The sequence below is a fragment of the Electrona antarctica genome (assembly GCF_951216825.1).
Source record: "Electrona antarctica genome assembly, chromosome: 6".
In the NCBI taxonomy this organism is placed as follows: Eukaryota; Metazoa; Chordata; class Actinopteri; order Myctophiformes; family Myctophidae; genus Electrona; species Electrona antarctica.
The window spans coordinates 34512203-34536040 of record NC_136811.1 but is presented as its reverse complement, the minus strand read 5'-3'; the positions used below and the strand labels follow the sequence as shown (position 1 = coordinate 34536040).

The window sequence follows — 23838 nt, the reverse complement described above, 5'->3', positions numbered from 1 at the left end:
AAATCAATGGTCTTTTTCCTGTTTTTCTGAAGCTGTTGAGGTGCGGTCTGTTCAGTGGCCCTTAGTCCCTCGCCTGTCAATCCCCCCCCCCCCCCCCCCCCCCTCAAAAAAACCAAAACAAACTGGGGGAGAAAAAGAGGGCTGAGGCAGGGCCTGTGAGGGCCACAACCGCCCAGAGCTTCACACCTCGGAGCGGGAAGTAGGATGTGGAAAAAACAGTGACTCCAAAAATCATAAACATCTCACACTTCCGCTGTCAGCTTTGCTCTAAAAATACTCACCTTCACCAGCAGCCTCCAAGTGCTATGCAAATACCAGAGGCGCCATTTATTTTTTCATCTGCTTTGTTTTCTCTCCACCCCCTCACCCCTTTTGTTCTGACTACCTCGTCCTCGTCCCCCTTCTCTTGTATGTAGAGTACATGACAGAGCCTCTCATTCTCTCTGCTCCACGGTGTGTGTGTGTGTGCGTGCGTGCGGAGGGGGGATAAAACCTATTTACAACTGACTGCAGGCAAAAGTGGAAATCCACGACTTGAAGAAATGCCGTTTTTCCTCCTTTTTCCTTTGATGGCACTCCTGGCAGAACACATTTGAGATGCCTGGTGTTGAAACTGCATCACAGTACAGTACAGTATATGGTCCTAAGTTGAAACGGTTACTGCAACGCTTTCAGAGAATTTGACTTCCTCTCTAGAGTTTACATGTGTTCCTTTGAAATGGGTGTTCTTGGAACCCAAACGAAGACGTCACTTACTCCATTGCAATGCTGAGAAGTGAAGGCTCTTCAACTAAGTCACTCAGGCCTAATCCAGATCTATGCTTTGTCGTATAGCTTACGTCTGCATTGCACACAGGAAATAGCTGATCTACAACATGTTGTATCATGACATCGTCATATAATCATCTTATAAGAGTATAAATGAAGCATTCGTAATGCGGGAGACATCCAGAACATCTCTGCAGCATCAGCCCGGTCTCACCCAAACATGGTGAAGTAGCACGGAGTGGCAATTCCGTACATACACACCTAGAAAACCCACAATTCCGTACATTATACTACTACTGTTTTGACCACGACGGAGGTGTGGCTTTCCCTAGTATTGTATGCACGGAATTGCCAATCCGTGCTATTTCACCGTGTTTGGGGGAGATCGGGTTTGACTTTATTTACGATTCTGTGCTATTAGGTTACAACTCAAACAGGGCTGAGTCGGCTCTACAGAACTTCGCAATGTTCGACACGGCAACTTACGCGCTTTAGCAAGCTCGGTGGTTTCTCAAGGTGTCTCAAGTTCGGTAAAGACAGCGCCCCTCCGTCACAGTCTATGGGGAGGATTTCAGTGTAATATGTATGGTTTTGGGGTTTTCTAGGGGTGTATATGTACAGGAATGCCAATCCGTGCTATTTCACCGTGTTTGGGTGAGACTGGGTTGGTAGCATAGAAATTGTACAGCCATCAGCGTCAGGGACCCTCCCTGTCCGTTTGCGCCTGGGACCCGGTATAATTGGAGTTGATGAATTGCACGTTCATCAACTCTCAGCCCATTACAGGGCGCTATGATGGAGCCCGCGAGGATGTGATTGCGATGCACATTGCGATTCATAATGCCCAACAAAGATATTCATGTAAGTGTCGTCGGGGACAAAGCCTGTTGTGACAACGGTAATGAATCTCCCGCGCTATACCTCTCACTTTGTCTCCCCTCTTCCTCCTCCCTCGCGCCTTCCTGCTACTCTTCTGTTCATCAGCCCTTTTCCCATTCAACAACAGTCTAATTGCTATGGGTCTCTCTCTTCTCTTCAGACTCTGCTTGCCATGCATTACCCATCCCCCCCCCCCCCCCCCCCCCCCCCCTCCTAAACGGACTGGTGGTCACCCCATTTCCTATTTTTTTCCCTTGATTGATTCTCACCTTTTCCATTCTTCCCGCTCACCTCATTAACCGAGCACCGCATTCCCTCGTTTCCTCTCTCGCTCTCGCAACCCCCCTGTCTTCCTGTCCTGCCGTCTCCGCGACGACGGCCCCCTCTAATGTGTAGTTGTGCCGCCAAAGCCTCCGGAACATTTCTGTAATTAGAAGCGAACATAATAGAGAGGGTTCCTCATCAGTTGGGGGGGTGGAGGGGAGGGAGGGAAGGGTGGTAGGGTGGTAGGGGATGGAGAGAGGGAGGTGGAGGTGGAGGGCCATCCATCCATTCGTCCATCCATCCTCCAGTTTAATCAGTGGTGCACAATGGGATATCACCTGCGCCCAGTCTCAGCCGATGGAGAATGGCAGCAGCACCGTCACAAGCCATTGGGGTGAAGCCCTTCTCTGGATGTGCCTGCTCTTTAGAGACACACACACACACACACACAACCCCCCCCTATTCCTTCAGCCGCCACTCCGCCATCGTTGTCTCTGTTAATTCGGTTCCCCCGGGAACGAGGGCTCGGGAACCCATGAAGAATCAAGCTCATTTAATGGTTTTTATTTATTTATTTGGAGGTGCTTATCCAGCATGCTGTTCCTTATTGGTTTTCCTTCTGAAGTCCCCCAGGGATTATGGACATGTGTGTAATGTGTGTGCGTTTGTGTATATGCACCTGTGCTTGAGTGTGTGCATGCATGCATGCGTGCAAGTGCGCGTGCGTGCGTGCGTGTGCGTGTGTGTGCGTGTGCGTGTGTGTGTATATACGTGCGTACGTTTGTCCGTGTGTGCGTGCGTGCGTGCGTGCGTGCGTGCGTGCGTGCGTGCGTGCGTGTGGCAGAGGAAAGGATAGATTAATCTCTGTCTCAAACCTCCTTTAAGACTGATTTATACTTAGTCGTGTGACGGTGCCCTGTGCCGAAAAATTGCTGATGCACAAGCTCACTACGTGAGCATCACGAGTCTCACGACTTGTGGGCTAGCTGTTTTTGGCGCAGGGCACTGTCATATACGAAATAGTGCAAATGAGGCAATATGCTTTGGAACTTAGCTCACGTTTTGCAGTGGTGGAAAAAGTAATTGCATGCTTTATTTACTTAAGTAAAAGTATCAATACTGCAAATAGAAGCACTCTGTTACATGTAAAGGTCAAAAGAGTAACATTTCAAAAGTATTGGGGTCAAAATGTACTTTAAGTACCAAAAGTAGAAAGTACTCATTATGCAGAATATCCCATTTCAAGTTTTCAAATCTTTTATTTTTCAAAATAGCAGATGCGACGTATTGTGAGCTTGATATGTAATGATAGTTAAAGGACCACTTACCTTTCAACCTATCTTCATATCATCATCAGGCAGATTCTTTTAAACAATATTTTAAAAAAATATCGTGAGAACGATGGCTTCCATTTTTGCATTGCAACTTTTCAGAAATAGAAAGCCTGCAGATTCTATTAGCTTGGATTCCCCATCGATGGTGGACGGGTTTCTGAAGTGCCCACAGCCCTCCTATGAGACACAGACTGAGTATAGGAAGAAATGGTGGTATTTTATCATGATCATTAGTGAGGATCAATTATATGAAGATAGGTTGAAAAGTGGTGGAGTGGTCCTTTAAGTACAAGTAAATGTACTTAGTTACTTTCCACCACTGAACACGAGTGACCCTCTCTCTCCCTTCTATCTTGGCAGGATCCGTGCACATCCACACACATACACACACACACACACACACACACACACACAGTGGAGCCATGGGCTGTGGCCTGCGTAAGCTGAAACCCACCGGCGACGAGAACAGTCCAGGAAAGATCTACTCCACCCTGAAGAGGCCGCAGGTGGAGACCAAGGTGGGCGTGGCCTACACCTACCGCTACCTGGACTTCCTGATCGGGAAAGATGGTAAGAGTTCATTTAAAGGTAGGGTATATATGATTTTCTTTGGTTAAAATGTGCGTTAAACAGCTCTATATTGTGATGGTGCTCATTGCTATAGACTTGGTCAGTAACAGGAGTCTACATGTCTCTTCAGCTTTTTCAATCTAATCAGGATAGAGAACACAGTCAGGGATACAGATTAAACAAGTGGAATTGTAAGTGATGACACAAATAAATGAGCAGACACATTTGTGAGTGAGTGAGTGAGTGAGTGAGTGAGTGAGTGAGTGAGTGAGTGACTTTATTTGAATTCGGAAAAACAACATCTAACCACAGCATGAGACAAGAACTCCAGAGGATAGCAGTTAAAAGCATTACTAAAATTATTATAACACTTGTAGAAGTGGTCCTCTGTGTAAAACGACAAAATATTAAAATACATATTGTAATAACATTAAAATAAAGTAAACACATGCCAAATATAAAAGACATCTAGTATTGCCTGCAGCTAAATCAAAACTAAAACATTAACACTATTTTGAAACAGTCTATGTATTACTTGTAATACATTCTTGAACTCTGTTCCTCGGTAGCTCTGTCCACAAATTAACACAGGAGTTTGCAGTGTACAGTTAAAGGCAGTACATTGTTTTGTTAACCCATTTGACCTGAGATCAGATTAAAAAAATGTCTTCTACATCCTGACAGTTTTCTGAAAAAGCTATGTTTCTATGTCAGTCGTTCTTCGATTTTTCAAAAATAGCAGATCTACAAGCTCGTAGCGCGCCACTCGGTGGCGCGCTATGAGCTTGTAGATCTGCTATTTGTCAATAGCTAAAGCATAACATAATGCTAACACCAAAAGGGGTTCCCACCCAAAATGGGTTCAAATAAGTGTTAAATAGATCTAGGCCTATATTCTGATACTACTAGATATGTAGAATAGAATGTTTGTTCAGAAACAGGAGTCTCCCTGTCTCTCCATCTCTTAAATGAACATATCAGGTCAGGATACCAATTGTATAGCCTGGTTAATAAACCAGACCGAATCAGCCGTTGGCAAAAAAAAGTTGCCTACCAGCGGATTACGGTCTGGCGAGGCTCAGTAGCACGCCTCTTTCCTACAGCAGAGAACAGGTCGGACCAATCGGGACACGGTATGCAATATAGGCGGGCTTTGGTACAGTGACGTTCAATGCTTGAGACCTTTGACTGACAGTAGCTCTGACCAATTGCGTCAAAGAGAAAATGTTCCCCGGGAAATGAAATCCAAGTGGAGCCAGCCCAGACTGATATACCGCGACAGTGTTGTGTGATATTAGTCTGGCTTATTAGCCAGGCTACCAATTGTATGCAATCACTCATAGGTTCCACACAGGATACAGGATAACATACATAAGTGCATTTGGAAGTGATGATACAAAGAAATGAGCAGACAAAAGTGGAACTGGAAAGGAATATTTTAGGTGATGAATGGGTACACTCTTCTGATTGGTTGAAATTGGCAACCCACCTGAAAATGTATTTTCTGTTTAAAGAGATCATCACAATCCCTACATACTGTATATACTCACCCAACAAAATAACACGCAACAGTTTTGATTTGGAAGGAATTGTGTACGCTTGTCATGGGCTAATAATAAAAGCCTTCAATAATACAATACATGGCCTGCATGCAAATTTATATCTCATTATGCCCGACTGAGTCTGTTGCTATTTCTGAGACCTGAGAACTCTGATCGCGGAATGTTGAATGTTGCAAATGCAATGTTTGCTGAATTTAAGAGCATATGTTTCTGTTATGTGGAATAATTTGTTGTTTAGTGTGTGCTGGGTGTAAAGCCATTGATTTATCCTATACTCTTTAGGGTTGCAGTGCGAAATGTTGTGAGCTTATGTATATCTCCTTACTTAGTGCACCATCATATTTCACATCTAAAATCCAAAGAACCAAATGGCCATTGGTCCCTTATTGGTCTATTTGGTTCCTGAGGTGGCCAGTAACGGTTACATACAAATGTAACCAAATTGACCCGTACATATTCATTCTCAGAGTTAAATTAACACTAAATAAACACTGAGGACTTGTTAATGTTAATGATATAAAATTCCACGACTACTGTAGTGTGTCACCTCCAACATAGCTGGGCCATGCAGATGCAGGACAGCTAGGCTTCCAAACCTTTTCAGCAAAATACCCAAAGGAGGGATTTGGTGTCTCCCTGAGATCCAAACTAATGTTCCTCTTTTACACTGGATTTGAACCCGGTTTCCTGCATAAGTGCTGACATTTTTACCATTGAGCTAATATAGCTTGCTCAGGGGATAAGTTGAATCTTGACCATCAGGTCAAAATTCGTGTCAGATGCTGTGTCCAGGTGAGACATGACCTTTGACACAATCTAAATGTCCCAATACAAAAGCAGGGAGACAAAATGTATTAACATAGCTACAGATTAGACTAAATTAAATGTATTCATAAAGCCGATTCTCCCATTGTGAGCTTGCAGATATGCTTTTTTGAACATCTGTGAAAATATCTGAAATTTGCTTTGTTTTATATATTTATTTTTTTGTTTATTTTTTTAAAATCTTTTGAAAAAATATATAAAGATTATTCTTTCTGGAAAAAAGTAAAACAAAAAATTAGGAGAAAGAAAGAAAGAAAGAAAGGTGTGACCCATAAAAGCACGTCTGTGACCTGGACATGGGTCGCGATAGGGAACCACTGGTAAAGACCATATTATTACCTGGACATGGGTCCGATAGGGAACCACTGGTAAAGACCATATTATTTCCTGGACATGGGTCGCGATAGGGAACCACTGGTAAAGACCATATTATTGTGACCTGGACATGGGTCGCGATAGGAACCACTGGTAAAGACCATATTATTGTGACCTGGACATGGGTCGCGATAGGAACCACTGGTAAAGACCATATTATTTGTGTCCTGGACATGGGTCGCGATAGGAACCACTGGTAAAGACCATATTATTGTGACCTGGACATGGGTCGCGATAGGAACCACTGGTAAAGACCATATTATTGTGTCCTGGACATGGGTCGCGATAGGGAACCACTGGTAAAGACCATATTATCTGTGACCTGGACATGGGTCGCGATAGGGAACCACTGGTAAAGACCATATTATCTGTGACCTGGACATGGGTCGCGATAGGAACCACTGGTAAAGACCATATTATTGTGACCTGGACATGGGTCGCGATAGGAACCACTGGTAAAGACCATATTATCTGTGACCTGGACATGGGGCGCGATAGGGAACCACTGGTAAAGACCATATTATTTATTACCTGGACATGGGTCGCGATAGGGAACCACTGGTAAAGACCATATTATTTCCTCTCAAGGTCACAGCGGTTCAAAGCCCACAACAGTGTCCATCCCCATCCAAGGTCACAGCGGTTCAAAGCCCACAACAGTGTCCATCCCCATCCAAGCGTCCTTGAGAAAGACACTGACATATGTAGCCGTCCCTGCACTCTGACCTGTATAGATTTATGTGAGTCTCTGAGGGATATGAAAAGAAATACATCACTCCACTATTTAGCTCATCCTTTCTGAAATGACAAACCTCTGCAGTATAATGAAATGAAAATATTTAACAAATTATCTCACAAATATAGCACCTCCATCCATGCAATGAGTGCAGATCTACCGACCACATGCACACGCACGCACGCACGCACGCACGCACGCACGCACGCACGCACGCACGCACGCACGCACGCACGCACGCACGCACGCACACACACACACACACACACACACACACACACACACACACACACACACACAGCGGCACAGGGCCTGCTGGGGCCCTTCCTCTCTCTTCTCAGTCAAAGGTGTTTATGAGATAGGAGGTGGGTGTTGCTTCCTGAGATACAGAAATCAAAATGCATGGCGGTGTGTGTGTGTGTGTGTGTGTGTGTGTGTGTGTGTGTGTGTGTGTGTGTGTGTGTGTGTGTGTGTGTGTGTGTGTGTGTGTGTGTGTGTGTGTGTGTGTGTGTGTGTGTGTGTGTGTGTGTGTGTGTGTGTGTGTGTGTGTGTGTGTGTGTGTGTGTGTGTGTGTGTGTGTGTGTGTGGGGCTGGGATAAGGAAGAGTGCAGTGAGCTATATATAGCCATCACTCGATTATTTCTCTCGGAGACGGTTCTAGTTGAAAGGCCAGTGAGGCGGAGTGGGTGGGCAGCGGACGGGAGGTGGGGGTGGGTGGAGGATGCTAGGAGATGAAGGGTGTGGTGCCATGGCCCTGACAGTTGATTAGTCTCCATTAGTTTGTCAGACTGACAAGACTGGATGTATGAGGGAGCCACCGCACAGGGCTGTCTGGAGCAGTGCTCCTCAAAGTTTGGTCCAAGGCCAGGGACCCCCAGGTTTCCTTGACTGGGTTCCAAACGGAGAGTGCACAAATGGAACATTTGCACAATGCACATCTCTCAGACTTACAGGTGTCCTTCAAATGTAAAAGTTTGAGATTTTTTGATTTATTGTTGATTGATTGATTGATTGATTGATCGGTTGACGGAATGCTCGCCTTGAAAAACAAGCTCGTTTTTTTCCGCCGACCTCACGCCGACCAATTCAATTCAATTCTATTCTAACTACAATTCTATTTTACTGAGAATAAGGTTATACATAAGTTTAGGGTTATGCATACTGTTTTACTGCAAAGTTTAGGAATAAAAACCACTGGTCCTGAGGCGATGGAGTCCAACCCTGTGTTAGGGGGCGCCACTGTTCTCCTCAGTAAGCTGGCCAGCCTGTGTTGGTTTGGCTTGTGATCGCAGTCTTCTGTTTTCTATTAGATCCGTGGAACAGTATAGGGATTTGTTCCATAATCCCATAATCAATTTTCTTCATTCCTTCCGTATCTCTGTCACCTTGCCTGTTGCTGTATTCATCCTTCTCTCCTGGCATTTTTTGTTGTTGTTCCCCCTCACTCTATCTTCCCTTTCTGTGCGCGCCTGCGTGTGTCTTCGCGTGTGCACACGCGTGAGATGTGTGTGCCTGTGTCTCAAAGGGACATATTAAGAGAGAAACCAGTGTGTGTAAACCCCTGTGGCCCGAATCTTTTCACTGCATCAGCAATTTTTCAGGGTTAAGAGTAAGTGTGTTATACTCATGGCTGTAATTACCTTGTACTGGGTTTGTAAGTGAAGGTAATGATTCATGTTTCCAGGCATGTTTTCCTGCAAAAAAGCATGTAAGACAGAAAATGATAAGATAAAAATGTATGCGATGTATGCGTAAGGCCTATTGCTGTATATTGAAATGAAAGGGGGGGGGGGGGACACACAAAACAAGTATTTAAGTGATTCATTATGTTACAACTGAATTACTGTACACAAAAAATAATAAAAAGTAATAAGTGTTAAAGAAAACAAAAATTACTTAACAGCACTTGCTATTTGCATTACATTACAAAATCAAAAAGGCACAATTAAAAAAAGATAGATACTGTAGTGGCTAATTCACACCATGAACAATAAAAACTTAAAAGGCCACTAAAGGCACCGGGCAGCGAATCTTACCCAGTGGTATAGGGAATGAGGCCATTGTCCAGTCAGGCAGCAACATTTGATGGTGTTTTATTTTGGTTTCTCCAGACAGACATACAGCAAATGATACTAAATAGCTCCCACAGATACTACAGGGTTGAATCTTCGAAACCCAGACTAACTATTATCCAAAACAGAAGTATTTGTCGTACGTGTCGACTTAAGTAATCATTTCACTGCAACATGCCTCTGCAACATGGTACAAAAAATGCACCAAAGATAACAAAAATAGTAAATGGAAGAAATGAGTAATATACCAGAATCCAGTTTCAGAACCTTAACCTACTAAACCCCTGGAAAGTAAATTGCTAATATTGGGCGACTGATACACCAGTGACTAATAGCCTATTAGTTCATCAGGTTACAGTTCAATCAGATTCATGGCTATTCAACCACCTTTCATTTACCTTCAAAATTGCCTTTTAACCAAAGCGCAGAATCTGTTTGATATTGAGATCACGACCTCACAAGGAACAAAGAAAGTGATGAACAATATTGCTGTGGTACACTGTGTGGAAAGAAGCCATTTAACTATACATGGGGAAAGGGACTTGGGGATGTGTGGCACATTTTATTTCCACATATGTGATTTGAAATGTTTAAAATGTCAGGAGAAATGAAAAAATTGAAAACTCACTCTATTATGTCGGGTCTTTCTGAGCAGACAGGCAGCAAATATGGCAACAGAGATGTTGTTCCTGACATCAAAGCCAAGAGCAGACATGCATGCACACCCATACAGCGCGCACATGCACGTACGTCTGCACGCGCACACATACACATGCACGCGTGCACACACACACACACACACACGCACACGCACACGCACACACGGGCACACAGCCTCACATACAGGCTTAGACACACCGTTTGATATCATCTTGGGAAGCAGACACATAATTTATATGCAAAACCCCCAGAGCCTCAAGTCCCCTTGTTAATATGAGCCTTTGCAACCGGGGCAGGTGAGTGACATACCAAAGCAGTCCCCCCCACACTCCACTCTGCTCAATGCTGTGTGGATATAGAACGGAGCTAGACGAGAGGTCAGCAGGAATTCAGCAGACCGGAGTGGCTTTCTGTTGGGAGATTAGTCCTGAGAACGCTGGGCTGGAACTGAGATTTATCCCCTGGATTCCCACCCCGAGAGGTGGAATTGAATGGTGGCTTGTGAAGGGGGTGAAATGACATTGAAGAGTGAATTCACGGTCATCTGGTTTTTACATTACATTTCCATTATATTCTCACTGAGCGGGTCGCGGATCACCTCCATACTCGTATCAAAACCTACTTGATTTTCCACACATGACTGTAAAGCAGTGGCCTTCTGAAATGTGTGTGTGTGTTGAACTGAAGATGGATGGGGATTGTAGTGTTGCTGGGCTGAAAGAGGAAAATATATGAATAGTGACTGCGGTTTATTGGTGATTATGCAAATAGTCAATGAATAATCTCTTGAAACAGGCCAAAGGGGAGCTTTGTCATTGAAGGTCTTATTATGATTATCATAGAATTATGGGTTCTTTCAAAGAAGAGCCTTAACTAGACTTCAATAGGCTCTGTGCATAATAGTAGTCCTGGGTTCCCAGAAGGTCACATACCGGTTTCCTATTCCGGGTCAGTTTTATGTTTGTTTAATTGGCTCAGCAGATTTGAACTGTTAACACGTGAAGGTGTCATATTTTGTTTGTGGTTCAATCCTGCTGCCGAGCCAATCAAACAAAACTATGGGAACCAGACCTGGAAGAGGAAACGGGTATGGGATAATATCGTTAGGATTTTTATGAGTCCAGTACCGATTCTGGTTCTGCTTATCGATTCCGGTTCCCTATTTCGGTTCCAAAATGGTATAAAATAACTTATAAGAGGTCAAATGTTCAACAAAAATCTTTTATTCTTTTAAGCCTTTAATTTAAGACATATGAATAGACTAACATTCTCTCCTTTATTTAACAGTTGAGTCTACAGGTATAATCCATGTCCAGCTGGTTTTCTCATTGGCTGACGTATGTGCGCACCGCAAATATGTCCGGGCAAAAACGAACGACTCAGAACACAATAGTACCGCCTTAGATTATTTTGGTTCCTACTTAAACTACTGCGCTGAAACTGACACAGAGGCAGTTATAGCGGACCCCTGCAGATAATAATGCAGCTGGTAATTAATTGATTTAATCAATTCTTGTTTTATCTATTCTGTATTTACCTCTTACTACTACTACTGGCAATGACAATAACATTAACAAATATATGCCTTAGACTCTGAGCAATACTATATATCTACTGTAAACAGCATCAAGGATAAGATAAAAAGGGAAGACAAATAGTAAATAAATAGTGTGTGACTGCGCACGTCTGTCTCTGTAGGAACCGATAGGGAGAACCGAAATTGAATTATTTTAATGGGTACCCGGTACCCAAGCATGTTCGGCTCTGTATACCCGGTACCCAAGCATGTTTGGCTCTGTATACCCGGTACCCAAGCATGTTCGGTTCTGTATACCCGGTACCCAAGCATGTTCGGTTCGGTACCTGCTTGGTCCCGAGGTTCAGGACCCACCCCTAATGCCACCTCCAGCTGGAAACCCGGGACTACAGTTATGCACAGAGCCTTTCCATATACAAATCAGCAGTACCAAGTGAGGGCTGTTTAACTGCCTCTGGTGTCTACCTCAGTCTCTTGTTAGTGCCACATTAAATGGGCCCTGCGAGTGTTGTGCTGTTTTGAAGCAGTCGAGCAGCAAAATACCATGGCATTGTTTGCTGAGACAGAGATGTCAGTGCAACGTTAAATAGCCCAACATAGTGAGAGCTCAGCAGGTTTCATTTGCTAGGCTTCAAATGAGCGTAACTGCTGACAAAGTTTTTATCAACAGGAAACGCAGATTTCGGTTCAGTTCCTTCCCTTCTCTCTCTCTCTCTCCATCTCCTCCCCCCTCTCTCACTGTAGCAGTGTTCCTCTACCACAGCACTCTTGACTTGTTTGTTTTATCCCCCCCCCTCTCTCTCTCTCTCTCTCTCTCACTCCCTCAGCAAAATGTTCAAGACTGGTCTTCGCTCTACCGGGAAAATATTTACAATATTTTGCACAGAATATTTCCTGTGTCAGAAGGGCGTATTTATTCTCATTATTGCAGTCAGCTAAACTCCAGTCTGCCAAATATGCTGTGTTCAAGCAAATGTTCTAGTCCTCCTCTCCAAAGAGACTAATATGCAGGTCAATGTTCTCTGTGATGAGCTCTTTGGCCGCGTGAGATCAGTTCAGAAATGTAAAGAAGCAGGCACTAAGAGAGACACAGGGGGGCAGAGAATAACACAAGCACAGCAAAGAGTGTCCTTGTAGAACTGAATAGGGATTTTCTACTGAAGCATTTTCTACATGTGATAACGATGTCGTATTCACAGCATGGAACATCTTCAAGGGATTTTGAGATTTCTTAGGTTCCCTGAGGTGATGAAGTCTGAGGTTCATGAAGTCTGTATACAATTATGGAAGTACCTCTGTAATATTGCATTTTGTCGATGTCAGGCAGAAACCTTGTATCGCCATATTTCAACTTTACATTATTTTTTTTGGTAAAGTATAGTGCCCTACTTCATCATAGTGTCACACAAAAGCAGCAAAAATAGCCATGTACAAGACTAAAGGCCATCTACAAGCTTGCACACGGTGCAACGTGTTGTGAGCTTAGATTGTGTCTGTGGGTTTTATAAATACTGAGTACTAACAAGAGCTTGTGACTAAATAATAACTACTTTGGACCCATTAAAAGATGGAACACAGATTCCTTTTTTCATTTCCTGAAAAGTAACAGTTTGGGACATTTCCACCGACAGCAATTACATTATAAAGAGGCTGTCTTTTACATTGAGATGTGAGTTTTGCATGTGGCCACATCATTGCATGAGATGAGTGTATAGGAAATGAGGGGGTAGTAAGAGTGATAGGGACATCACTCACTGTGTGTGTGTGTGTGTGTGTGTGTGTGTGTGTGTGTGTGTGTGTGTGTGTGTGTGTGTGTGTGTGTGTGTGTGTGTGTGACGTGCTGTGCGAGCACACGCTCTAGACAGATAGGAAGAAACCACCTAATTCAGTTTCGAGGAAATTACCTGTTAAACCTAAAAGTTGTTATACATTTCAATCCGGGACAGCGTGTGTCATTCTAGTTGTTGCTATACATGAAGTTTTAGAGGAAACTTTGGTTAGGATTTAGAAGCCTGCCGGTCTCAATGGGATAGAATAACGTAGTTATGTGGTGTCCAGAGCCTCACCTTTGTGTGTGCGTGCGTGCGTGCGTGCGTGCGTGCGTGCGTGCGTGCGTGCGTGCGTGCGTGCGTGCGTGCGTGCGTGCGTGCGTGCGTGCGTGCGTGCGTGCGTGCGTGCGTGCGTGCGTGCGTTGGTTTCTCTTATTTAGCGTGCATGTAGCCCTGGGTTTTGTCCAGCCTCTTTATTTGCCTCTGCCTCCACAGCCTTCCTGTCAACCTTACAGGCAACAGTCCTGGACGCCCCCTCAAAGCTGTATTGGCTCTTATTGCCCTCTCACTCGGATCCAATATGCCAGTATTGATCGTGTTGAAATGCAATCTGGAGCTTTGATGGCAGTGGAGCAAACAATCTAAATTTAACAAAACACCTCTGACACCCCAGGCTTCACCCGGCAGGCCTTGAAAGCATCTCACCGAAGAGGAACAAATGTATTTATCTTATGATGAGTGAAAGAGGGATCTTTGGTGTGCTTGTGCCTATTGTTGGAGACACCGTTCCGTTCCTGGCATGTCCTTCGAATCGGGCAGAAGGTACAGGAAGTGAAGTGACCACGCCCTCGACCTCAAGGTGGTATTGGGTTCAACCTGAGGGTCTCGGGCATTTAGGACTATAGCTGTATTTTGGTTAAAGAAACTGACACACAGAACATAATTATGATTCAAAGCTAGTTTAATTTATTTTCTTTTTCTCCCCTATATTCTTATAGCACGATTTTGTAACCCATTTTTCACTAAACTGTAATCCTGGGCTGGGCACTATACTCTCCCTCTGCCAACCTGGGGTGAGTCCCGAACTGAGCTCATGCTTCATTCAATGCATGAGGAGTTCAAGCCGCTTCTTATCACCTGGTAGGGAGAGTTTCCCAGGTAGGACGTAGCACGTGGAAGGAACACGTTATTCCAACCAGTTCCTTTCCCCTCCCCGGCTGACCAGGGGGAGGCAATATTGAGACCAGGATTACTGCATGTTTTGTGTGAGGGTACCTACCCTATGGGACACGGGGAGAACATGCAAACTCCACAAAGAAAGGCCCTTTTGCCAACCCCACCATAGGGTATGAATGCTTATTGCTGATGATGCGGTGGAGACAACACACCCCCAGCGTCCCCTCTAGCTTTATTCCAAACAGTTCCTTTCCCCTCCATCAGGCTCCCCGGCTGACCAGGGGGAGGCAGTATAGAGACCAGGATTACTGCATGTTTTTTGTGAGGGTACCTACCCTATGGGGGACACAGGGAGAACATGCAAACTCCACAAAGAAAGGTCCTTTTGCCAACCCTATAGGGTATGAATGCTGATGACGGGGTGGAGACAACTCACCCCCAGTGCCCCCAGCGTCCCCTCTAGCTGTGAGGCTACAGCGCTACCGACTGCCTTTATATTCTTCTCAACATTTGTCACGACAATAATGAAACTATGGGAACTTCAGTCAGTTCATGGGACACACATTATGGTTTTAAACCTAGTCAAACACACAGACTACATTATGGTTCTAAACCTAGTCAAACACACAGACTACATTGTTCTAAACCTAGTCAAACACACAGACTACATTATGGTTCTAAACCTAGTCAAACACACAGACTACATTATGGTTCTAAACCTAGTCAAACACACAGACTACATTATGGTTCTAAACCTAGTCAAACACACAGACTACATTATGGTTCTAAACCTAGTCAAACACACAGACTACATTATGGTTCTAAACCTAGTCAAACACACAGCCTACATTATAGTTCTAAACCTAGTCAAACACACAGACTACATTATGGTTCTAAACCTAGTCAAACACACAGACTACATTATGGTTCTAAACCTAGTCAAACACACCGACTACATTATGGTTCTAAACCTAGTCAAACACACAGACTACATTATGGTTCTAAACCTAGTCAAACACACCGACTACATTATAGTTCTAAACCTAGCCAAGCACACAGACTACATTATGGTTCTAAACCTAGTCAAACACACAGACTACATTATGGTTCTAACCCTAGTCAAACACACAGACTACATTATGGTTCTAAACCTAGTCAAACACACAGACTACATCATGGTTCTAAACCTAGTCAAACACACAGACTACATTATGGTTCTAAACCTAGTCAAACACACAGACTACATTATGGTTCTGGTCATAATAGGGTGCAAATGTTGTGCTACTGTTATCTACTACAAAAGCTATTAACATTGAGTGACTGCAGTTTCTTCCAGTGGTGTAATGTCCCTTTAATGAAAGCATGCAGGCTCTCCAAACAGCACTATGACTCAGTAGTATGCTATGCCTGCTGCATGATACGTTCAGACACTTTCACTCATTTAATTGCTTTTTTTTGCTTTTTTGAGCTCGACCAGAACACAGTGGGAGGAAAGGCCAACTAATTCAATCCCACAGAACATTTGTTTATTTTGTATGGCAAAGGGACCATCAGTCTGTTGTTGACTGTCATTTTCAAAGATGTATTAACCACTTAATGTCAAGTAAAGAAAATAGTCAATCTTACAAGCTCACCACGGGTCAGAATGCAGCGCATTGTGGGGTTGTACTTTGGCTATTGTCATCAAATGTTCACTTATTTTTTGCGGAATGTTCACCTAATAAATTATTAACATGCTCGTATGGGCTTCATGGGGTTAATCCCTATAATACACAATGCTGATCATCAAATAGCGAAAATAGCAGATCTACACCATAACTGTGTTATGTTTGCCAAATGTTTGCCTATTATGACATGCTCAGAGTAGGCACGCACGGATGTAGTGTTTAGATGTAAACACTGTGCAAACATACTGCACAGCTCTCACTGTTGGACTGTCTGTAAACTGACATTTGTCTCCATTCTGTTATTCTGTCAGCAATTCAGAGTGTGTAAATATAGATATTTTTAATTGTATTTATTTATATTCAATAAGACTCCCTTGACAGCCTATTGCTCTAATCACAAACAATAGACAGAGACAGGTGTCATAATGGGTACAGTTGGCAGTTAGTGAAATTGATCTCACACAAATAGCACGCACACACACACGCACGCACACACACACACAAACACACACACACACACACACACACACACACACACACACACACACACACACACACACACACACTCTCTCTCTTCCCGTCATAATCAGCATCATCATCTATCTCATATGTCCGCCGTTTCCATGGATTCAAATCACAGAGGTGGGATGTAGGTTTCCAATGACGACAGGCCACCTGTTCTCTGGCAGGGTTCCCATCTGCTGAGGGAAGAGACTTATCACTTACAATTAACAATAACACAAAAGGATATCGAAACCATATTCTTTTTACGAACATACGACATAATCGTGCTGATGTAAATAATTGATTAATCGATAAGCAGTTTTATATTTTGTATATATAGGGTTATATTCTCTTCCAGTGTTAGGGTCCATGTAAAGGGAGTTAAACGTATATTCAGTGATTTCACTTAATTCAAATATCACTTCTTTTTTGTCTCCACCAGGCCGAAGGCATGGGGAGAGAGTATGTTTTGCACTCTGTCCGTGTGTGTGTGTGTGTGTGTGTGTCCGTCCGTCCTTCCTTCCGTCCGTCCGTTACCAGCTAATCTCCGCCACCGTTGGCCCGATCCATGCCAAACTTTGCACACTCCCTGGATGCCAACGACGAACCTCTGCCCCAAATATTCTTCAACGGCCTGTTATAGCGCCACCATGAGGCCGGTTTAGGCAAAACACATTTCTGTAGATTACTCGTACACATTTTATCCATACATCACACAATTCGGTATACACTATCTCCATAGTCATGTGATCAACACGGATCTGCACCATTTCCCATCTTCCATCCTGATTGGCTATAAGATTGGCTTCCAAAGCTCACATGATTGGTCCGTTTCGAACAAAATGCCACAAATCACAAACAGTGTGCAATTTCCGTGAAATTATACATGCACATTTCCACTAGGCCGAGGACGACATGCCACTCATTTCTTTCAAAATCAGCCTCATGGTGGCGCTATAACAGACCAATTCCTGTTTTTAGCTATAATTGCATCGATCTGTATACAACTTATGTATGCGCACTCCCTAGAGGCCATGGAAAAACATTGTCCCTGCATCCCTCCACATCTGCGGGTTATAGCGCCACCATGAGGCCGATTTCTGCAAAACACATTGCTTATGTTAGTCGCACAGATTTCATCCAAATCTCACGCAAATCGGTACACATGATCTCTGTAGTCATGTGATCAAGACCAATCTGTTGGATTTCTCAGATTCTACACTGATTGGCAGGAGTGGCCCGTTTCGTTCAAAATGTCCTGCTCATCCAGAATTCTATCCTCAGAGATGCTATAAGTGATCTGGCTTTGCATTTCCTCAACAAAATGAAGAAAATTGTTGCAAAAAACAAACAGAACAAACAAAAAAACAGTGAGCCCATGGGGTCAAAAAACCTTAGGTTTCGTTTTTGGCTAGGTGGCCAAGTCTTCATCCAATCAGGATAGAGAGGGGCCTTCCGCCAATCATGATCGAGCAGAGGTGGGCCTTTGTGTGCGTGATGTTGGCCTGTTGCACTTCCCCCCCACTGTAGTGCGTGCATGTGCACATCTTGTTACCGGGGCGGACCGGGGGGGGTTTCCAAATCACCCAAATCACTGAATGGTCCTTTAACAGCCGTCCTCTGTCTACAACAGTACCATTCTAACTCTCTAAGGGCTTTGTCTCACCTATACTTCATTTAGATTACACTGGCATGGTGTTCATTACATCTCAGCTGGGTCTGTTGAACACATCAAGCTTTCTGTAGGTTGTCTATTACAAGTAACGTGTCTACTCCTTAGAGAGCACTGGCTGTAATTAAAGAGACACCAGTGGCCCTACACAAACAGACGCACGCACGCACGCACGCACGCACGCACGCACGTACGCATGGCCACGCACGCGCACAGGCACGGCCATGCACGCACGCACGCACGCACGCACGCACGCACGCACGCACGCACGCACGCACGCACGCACGCACGCACGCACGCACAGGCACAGGCACACACACACACACACACACACACACACACACACACACACACACACACACACACACACACACACACACACAGCATGCAAAGCTTTGAACTTTCACCATTCTAAGCAATGAAATAAAAGTTCCATAAATGTTAATGTCTTGATTTAAAAATCAATATGCATAAACGCACAAAACACATTGACTGACATGCTGGAGAGAGAGAGAGAGAGAGAGAGAGAGAGAGAGAGAGAGAGAGAGAGAGAGAAGAAACAGAGAAAGAAACAGATCTCTTGCTTGTTTTGACAGAGGGGTGATGAACAGATGAGATTAACTCAATATTTGGTGTTGATTGCACAGGCACGATGCAAGAACAAAGGTGGCAGTGTGACTTACTTCATGACATTGATTTCAGCTGTTTACCTCAGACGTTACAACAACAACAGCAACAGAGGTCACTTAAGATGTGGCTTCTGAGTGCAGAGCAGAATTATGCATCACAATCAACAATAAAATGCATTCCAGTGGCAGGGAAACAGCGTTACAATATATCCCAGGCCTATCAAAGAGCCTTATCATCACACAACCCATATTTTTCTCCACCAGGGCGAAGGCATGGGGAGAGAGTATGTTTTGCACTCATGTGTGTGTGTGTCTGTGCGTGCGTGCGTGCGTGCGTGCGTGCGTGCGTGCGTGCGTGCGTGCGTGCGTGCGGCACCGTTAGCTTGATCGCAACCACACTCTGCAGTCTGCACACACACTCCCTGAATGCCAGAGCTGAACCTCTGCCCCAATTTCTCATAATCCATCCTGATTGGCTATACTGGTGGAGACCTGTGCCCAGAAGGGCACTTTTTCTAGTTTAAATTTCAAATTCACACTCTTTTGCAATGCAAATAGGGGGAAAAATACAATCAAACCAGCACATCTTGGCTGCAATTTTCAAAATGTTCGTACGTAGCCTAGCCTATGATTAGCAAGAATAGGAAGTGGATGTGGGCGTGCCGTCGTGGAGCGTCGTGCTGTTGAAACATCGTGGCGGTCGGCTGTCGTGGCCTTTGATCAAGAATCCGCTCATTTACTACCACTTGTCTCTCAGGGGCCGTCTCCATAGCAACGCGGCTGTCAGCAGAGAAGGTGGCGTGGAGCTGACAAAATGCGCTCTGGAGAGCCGCTGTCAGTCTGACGTCTGATGATGGAGGGAGACGTTATTCCCAAGAGAGAGAGGGGGAAAGAAATACTGAGAAAGGCACAGCTATAGAGAGACCGAGAGAGGAGGGAGGAAGAGAGACATTCTGAGAGAGGCACAGCTATAGAGAGACCGAGAGAGGAGGGAGGAAGAGAGACATTCTGAGAGAGGCAGAGCTAGAGAGAGAGAGAGGTGGTCAGCGAGTAATTTTTTTCCTTTTTTATTAATAAACATTTTCACTGAACAAATTACAAGTAATTTTCCAATCATCAAAATGCTAGCTAGTGCCAAATCATTTCAGTACCTGCAAAATTCCATGTTGTAGTCCGTTATTGTTGGGAACTATAGCCTACTCCCCTCTCTCCATAGTAAAAGCTTCCATTGAGGGCTTTGGTTGTGGTTTGAGGGACGCATACTTGAATGTACAGCAGTGGGTGGTTCTCAAAGTGGTGTGCAGGGACCCTCTGGGTTCCCTGAGTGGGCTCTAAATGGGCCCTTATACGGTCTGTAACTCAGAGTGTTAATGGAGTTATGGGGGTCCTTGACATAAAAAAGCTTGAGAACCACTGAGACCCACTTTAAATGTTCCATGCAGACAAAGAAAGAGCATTAGTTAGCCATTACTGTGGGTGTGCTTTAACAACCACTCTTTGGCCCCCATTGTAACTGCAATAAGGCAGTCATCTGGATGGTCCTACTGGAGCTGTCATCACATTGGCCCCCATTGTAACTGCAATAAGGCAGTCATCTGGATGGTCCTACTGGAGCTGTCATCACATTCGCAGTAAAAGGTCAGCAGCCAGAATGTACAGTGTGCAGAGTTTAAATCCACAACAGTTTTGTTTAACCACACGTTTCATGTGTGAATTAATGCCTTTACACGTCCTTTAATTTCAACTGCTACTGTACATGTCTTCATAATATATATTGGTATCATAGCCATTCATATAAATCAACTATCTTTACTTATAATTTAATGACCAGTTTCCTTGACCAGCCTTTTCCTACCTACAGTATCACACCACATCACTGGCTAGCAGATATAGCTCATGTGACTCTCTTCACTCTGGGCAGAGCCATTGAAGGAGAGTTACGACATCTCCATTCACTTCATGGGGCCATGTCCAATGGCGGCTCCGTGCGGCTATCAGGGTCGGCTGTGGGGAGCCGAATAGTTACAAAGTCCTGGACCGGAAGTTGACAGAATGCACTGGACTCAGGCCACAGCCCAGCTTTAATGATCTTAAATCCCTTTATTTTAGATTGTTTTTAGTAATAGTACAGATATTTGTCGCTATACAATACTTTAAACAGTTGTCAGACTCATGTTGCACACATGCCTAAAATTTCTGATATTTGCGCTGCTCTTTTAGAGTGCCCGCCATGAAACTGGGAGGTCGGGGTTCGATCCCCGGCCGGGTCATACCAAAGACTGTAAAAATGGGACCCAATGCCTCCCTGCTTGGCACTCAGCAGCAAAGGGTTGGATTGGGGGGTCAAATCAACTAATCTGCCAAATGATTCAAGAGCGCGGCACGGCTGCAGCTCACCGCTCCTTGGCTGTGGCTCACCGCTCCAAGAGATGGGTCAAATGTGGAGAACAACTTTCACTGCGGTAACGTGTGTGACAAATCGCATGACTTTGACTTTGACAATTTTCAAACTCCAGCTTGTTCCCAAATCTTTGCTCTCCTCTGTCTGCAGGTATGATCCCGTCAGGAGCAGAGAAAGGTCTTTGTGATTTACTGTATATGAGAATGCAATCTGGGAACCCATTGGGAAATGAGAAAATGTGGTAGAATATGCATGTGTGTGTATGAAAGGAAGGGAGAGAGGGAGAGAGAGAGAGAGAGAGAGAGAGAGAGAGAGGGTGAAAAGATAGAGGGACAGAGAATATGCACACGCATAGGGGGGGGGTGCTCATGTGCATGTGCGTACGGTGCGTGTGCGTGTCTGCGTGCACGCTTCCGTGTGCAGCACATGATCCCATGAATGATTGCAATCACGTGTCAATGGCACTGATTGCCTGTCTGTGTGATTATCGATGTCAGTGTGCGTGCGTGTTGGTGTGTTATTACGTGACAGGCTGACTGGCTCACTGATGGAGTGATGGAGTGATGGAGTGAATAGGTCACTGAGTGAATAAGTGAGTGAGGTAATTAGGCAGTGATCGAGTGAGTGTGCATGTGAGTTGGAAGTGAGTGAGAAGGCAACAGTGAAGAGTACCACTATCATACCACTATTTGCAATTGACTCAATAGGTGGTTAATTAAAGCAAAAGGCTTTGGCCCCGGGACTTCACAGAGGACCGGAGACACACAAAGAGAAGGTCTGCCTGTGTGTTATCGCTTGCTGGTTTTGACAAAGTGCAACAGGAGTCAGATGAGATGAAGAAAGTGTCAGGGATTTTCTAGTTCTGTCTCAATATTATCGTGGGATCTACGATGTATTCCATGTATTCAGGCTTAAAATTGCATTGTTTTGTTCTAACAACAGCTGAGTAATGAGAGTGACACAGCCTGGCTCCATTTTGGAGCGACTCTCTTGCTCATCACTTGGTTCAGTCAGAAACACTCATGTCAAATAGATTAACCATTTATTGCAACAAATGTAATACAGGGAAATGTTCCCTGAATTTTGTCTAAACAGCATGCTAAGCAAAATCAGGGAGTGTTGAAGCAAAAAAAAAAAGATGCGTATACAAGAGCAAGCCCTTAGCAAGACGTAATCAGATTAACTTGTCATACAAACTTCATATCAATGCATTTTTACATTACATTTTAGTAATGGAGCTATACAACATTGAATTCCAGTTTATTTTAGAGTCATGCACACATGAATTTCAGTTAAACAGTTACATTCAGTATTAAACATTATAAGACTCTAAACAATAAAGTGGAGGCTGGGTTGGTGGAGGCAAGCTTTGCCGGCAGCAGAGATATGTATGAGACAGCTGTATTTAAACGGACTGCCTTGTTTCGGGAATGAGGTGTGATTGGTGTGAAAACGTGGCAGATTGAAAGCAATCAGCAGACTGGCAGCCAATTACAGCTGAGGTGTGCAAGACTCCCGTGTCATGCATGAACTAATGCTTAATTTATTAGCTAAACATAACCCATTGTTATTGGCTGAGCAAGTTGAGCAACATAGCCTTGCCATATAGCTTAGCAGCTAACTTAGTTTTAGTTAGTGCTGCCAGCTCTGTACCAATTAGCCCTTCACTAAGGTGACCTTCACACCAGAAAGCTTTACTGCGATTAAAACGAATCCTGCTACACATTGTCGGAAAGTTCGCTTCGTTTGGCAGGTGTGAAGCATCATTCGAATCCTAATGCGCATCAAAGAACCGCATTCTACTCCGACCAAAAACGGGGGTTTCGCTTCGCTTCCAATCGCACTTGATTACGATTCGGTGCAGGTGGGAATGCAATGTGGCGGGTGCAGGAGCTAAACACAGTTGGAGACGGAGAAGGCATATTTTACGCAGCGCAAAGATGTCCCGTTACCATGGATAGACGTGGTCGAAATGAGGACGAGTACATTAATCAATTGCTTAAGGAAACACATAAAAACACTGCAGTGTAGCCTACAGAATATTCTGTCTGTGCGTACTGCGTAAACATGGAGTGCTGTCACTGTGTGGGGACTGGGGAGGGGAGTATAGGGACTTTCATCTCGATAAACTCGTAAACATTTTGCGCTGCTGTCTGTTCTCAGTGCTGTGCCTCCATGTCCAAAAGAACAGTGCGTGGCTGCGTGCGTATAGTGAGAGAGAGAGCGAGGGGGAGAGAGAGAGAGAGTGAGAGAGGTCCAGTCCCCGACGGCACGACACATGCACGTTATGAGTATAATTTTAACACCATAGATTTCACTGTGTAGGCTAGTTTATGAATGGAACACATTGATAAAGGTCCCCCCTGCTGCGTTTCCAATTGCTGCGGATGACAGCGCAGTGTGAAGGCAAACCGCAGCAAATTAAATATGCAAGAATC

The 23838-nt window shown here is 44.4% G+C and overlaps 1 protein-coding gene across 1 annotated transcript in view; it reads left to right on the top strand.

Annotated features, from left to right (window-relative positions):
• rftn1b (raftlin, lipid raft linker 1b) overlaps positions 1 to 23838 on the top strand; it is a gene marked incomplete at its 3' end in the record, with an annotated part of 282384 nt that overhangs the window by 188309 nt on the left and 70237 nt on the right. Inside the window, exon 6 of the mRNA XM_079503732.1 lies at positions 3606 to 3815. Within this exon, the coding sequence (XP_079359858.1) occupies positions 3668 to 3815 (148 nt within the window). The 5' untranslated portion in view covers positions 3606 to 3667. The remainder of the gene's footprint in view (positions 1 to 3605; positions 3816 to 23838) is intronic.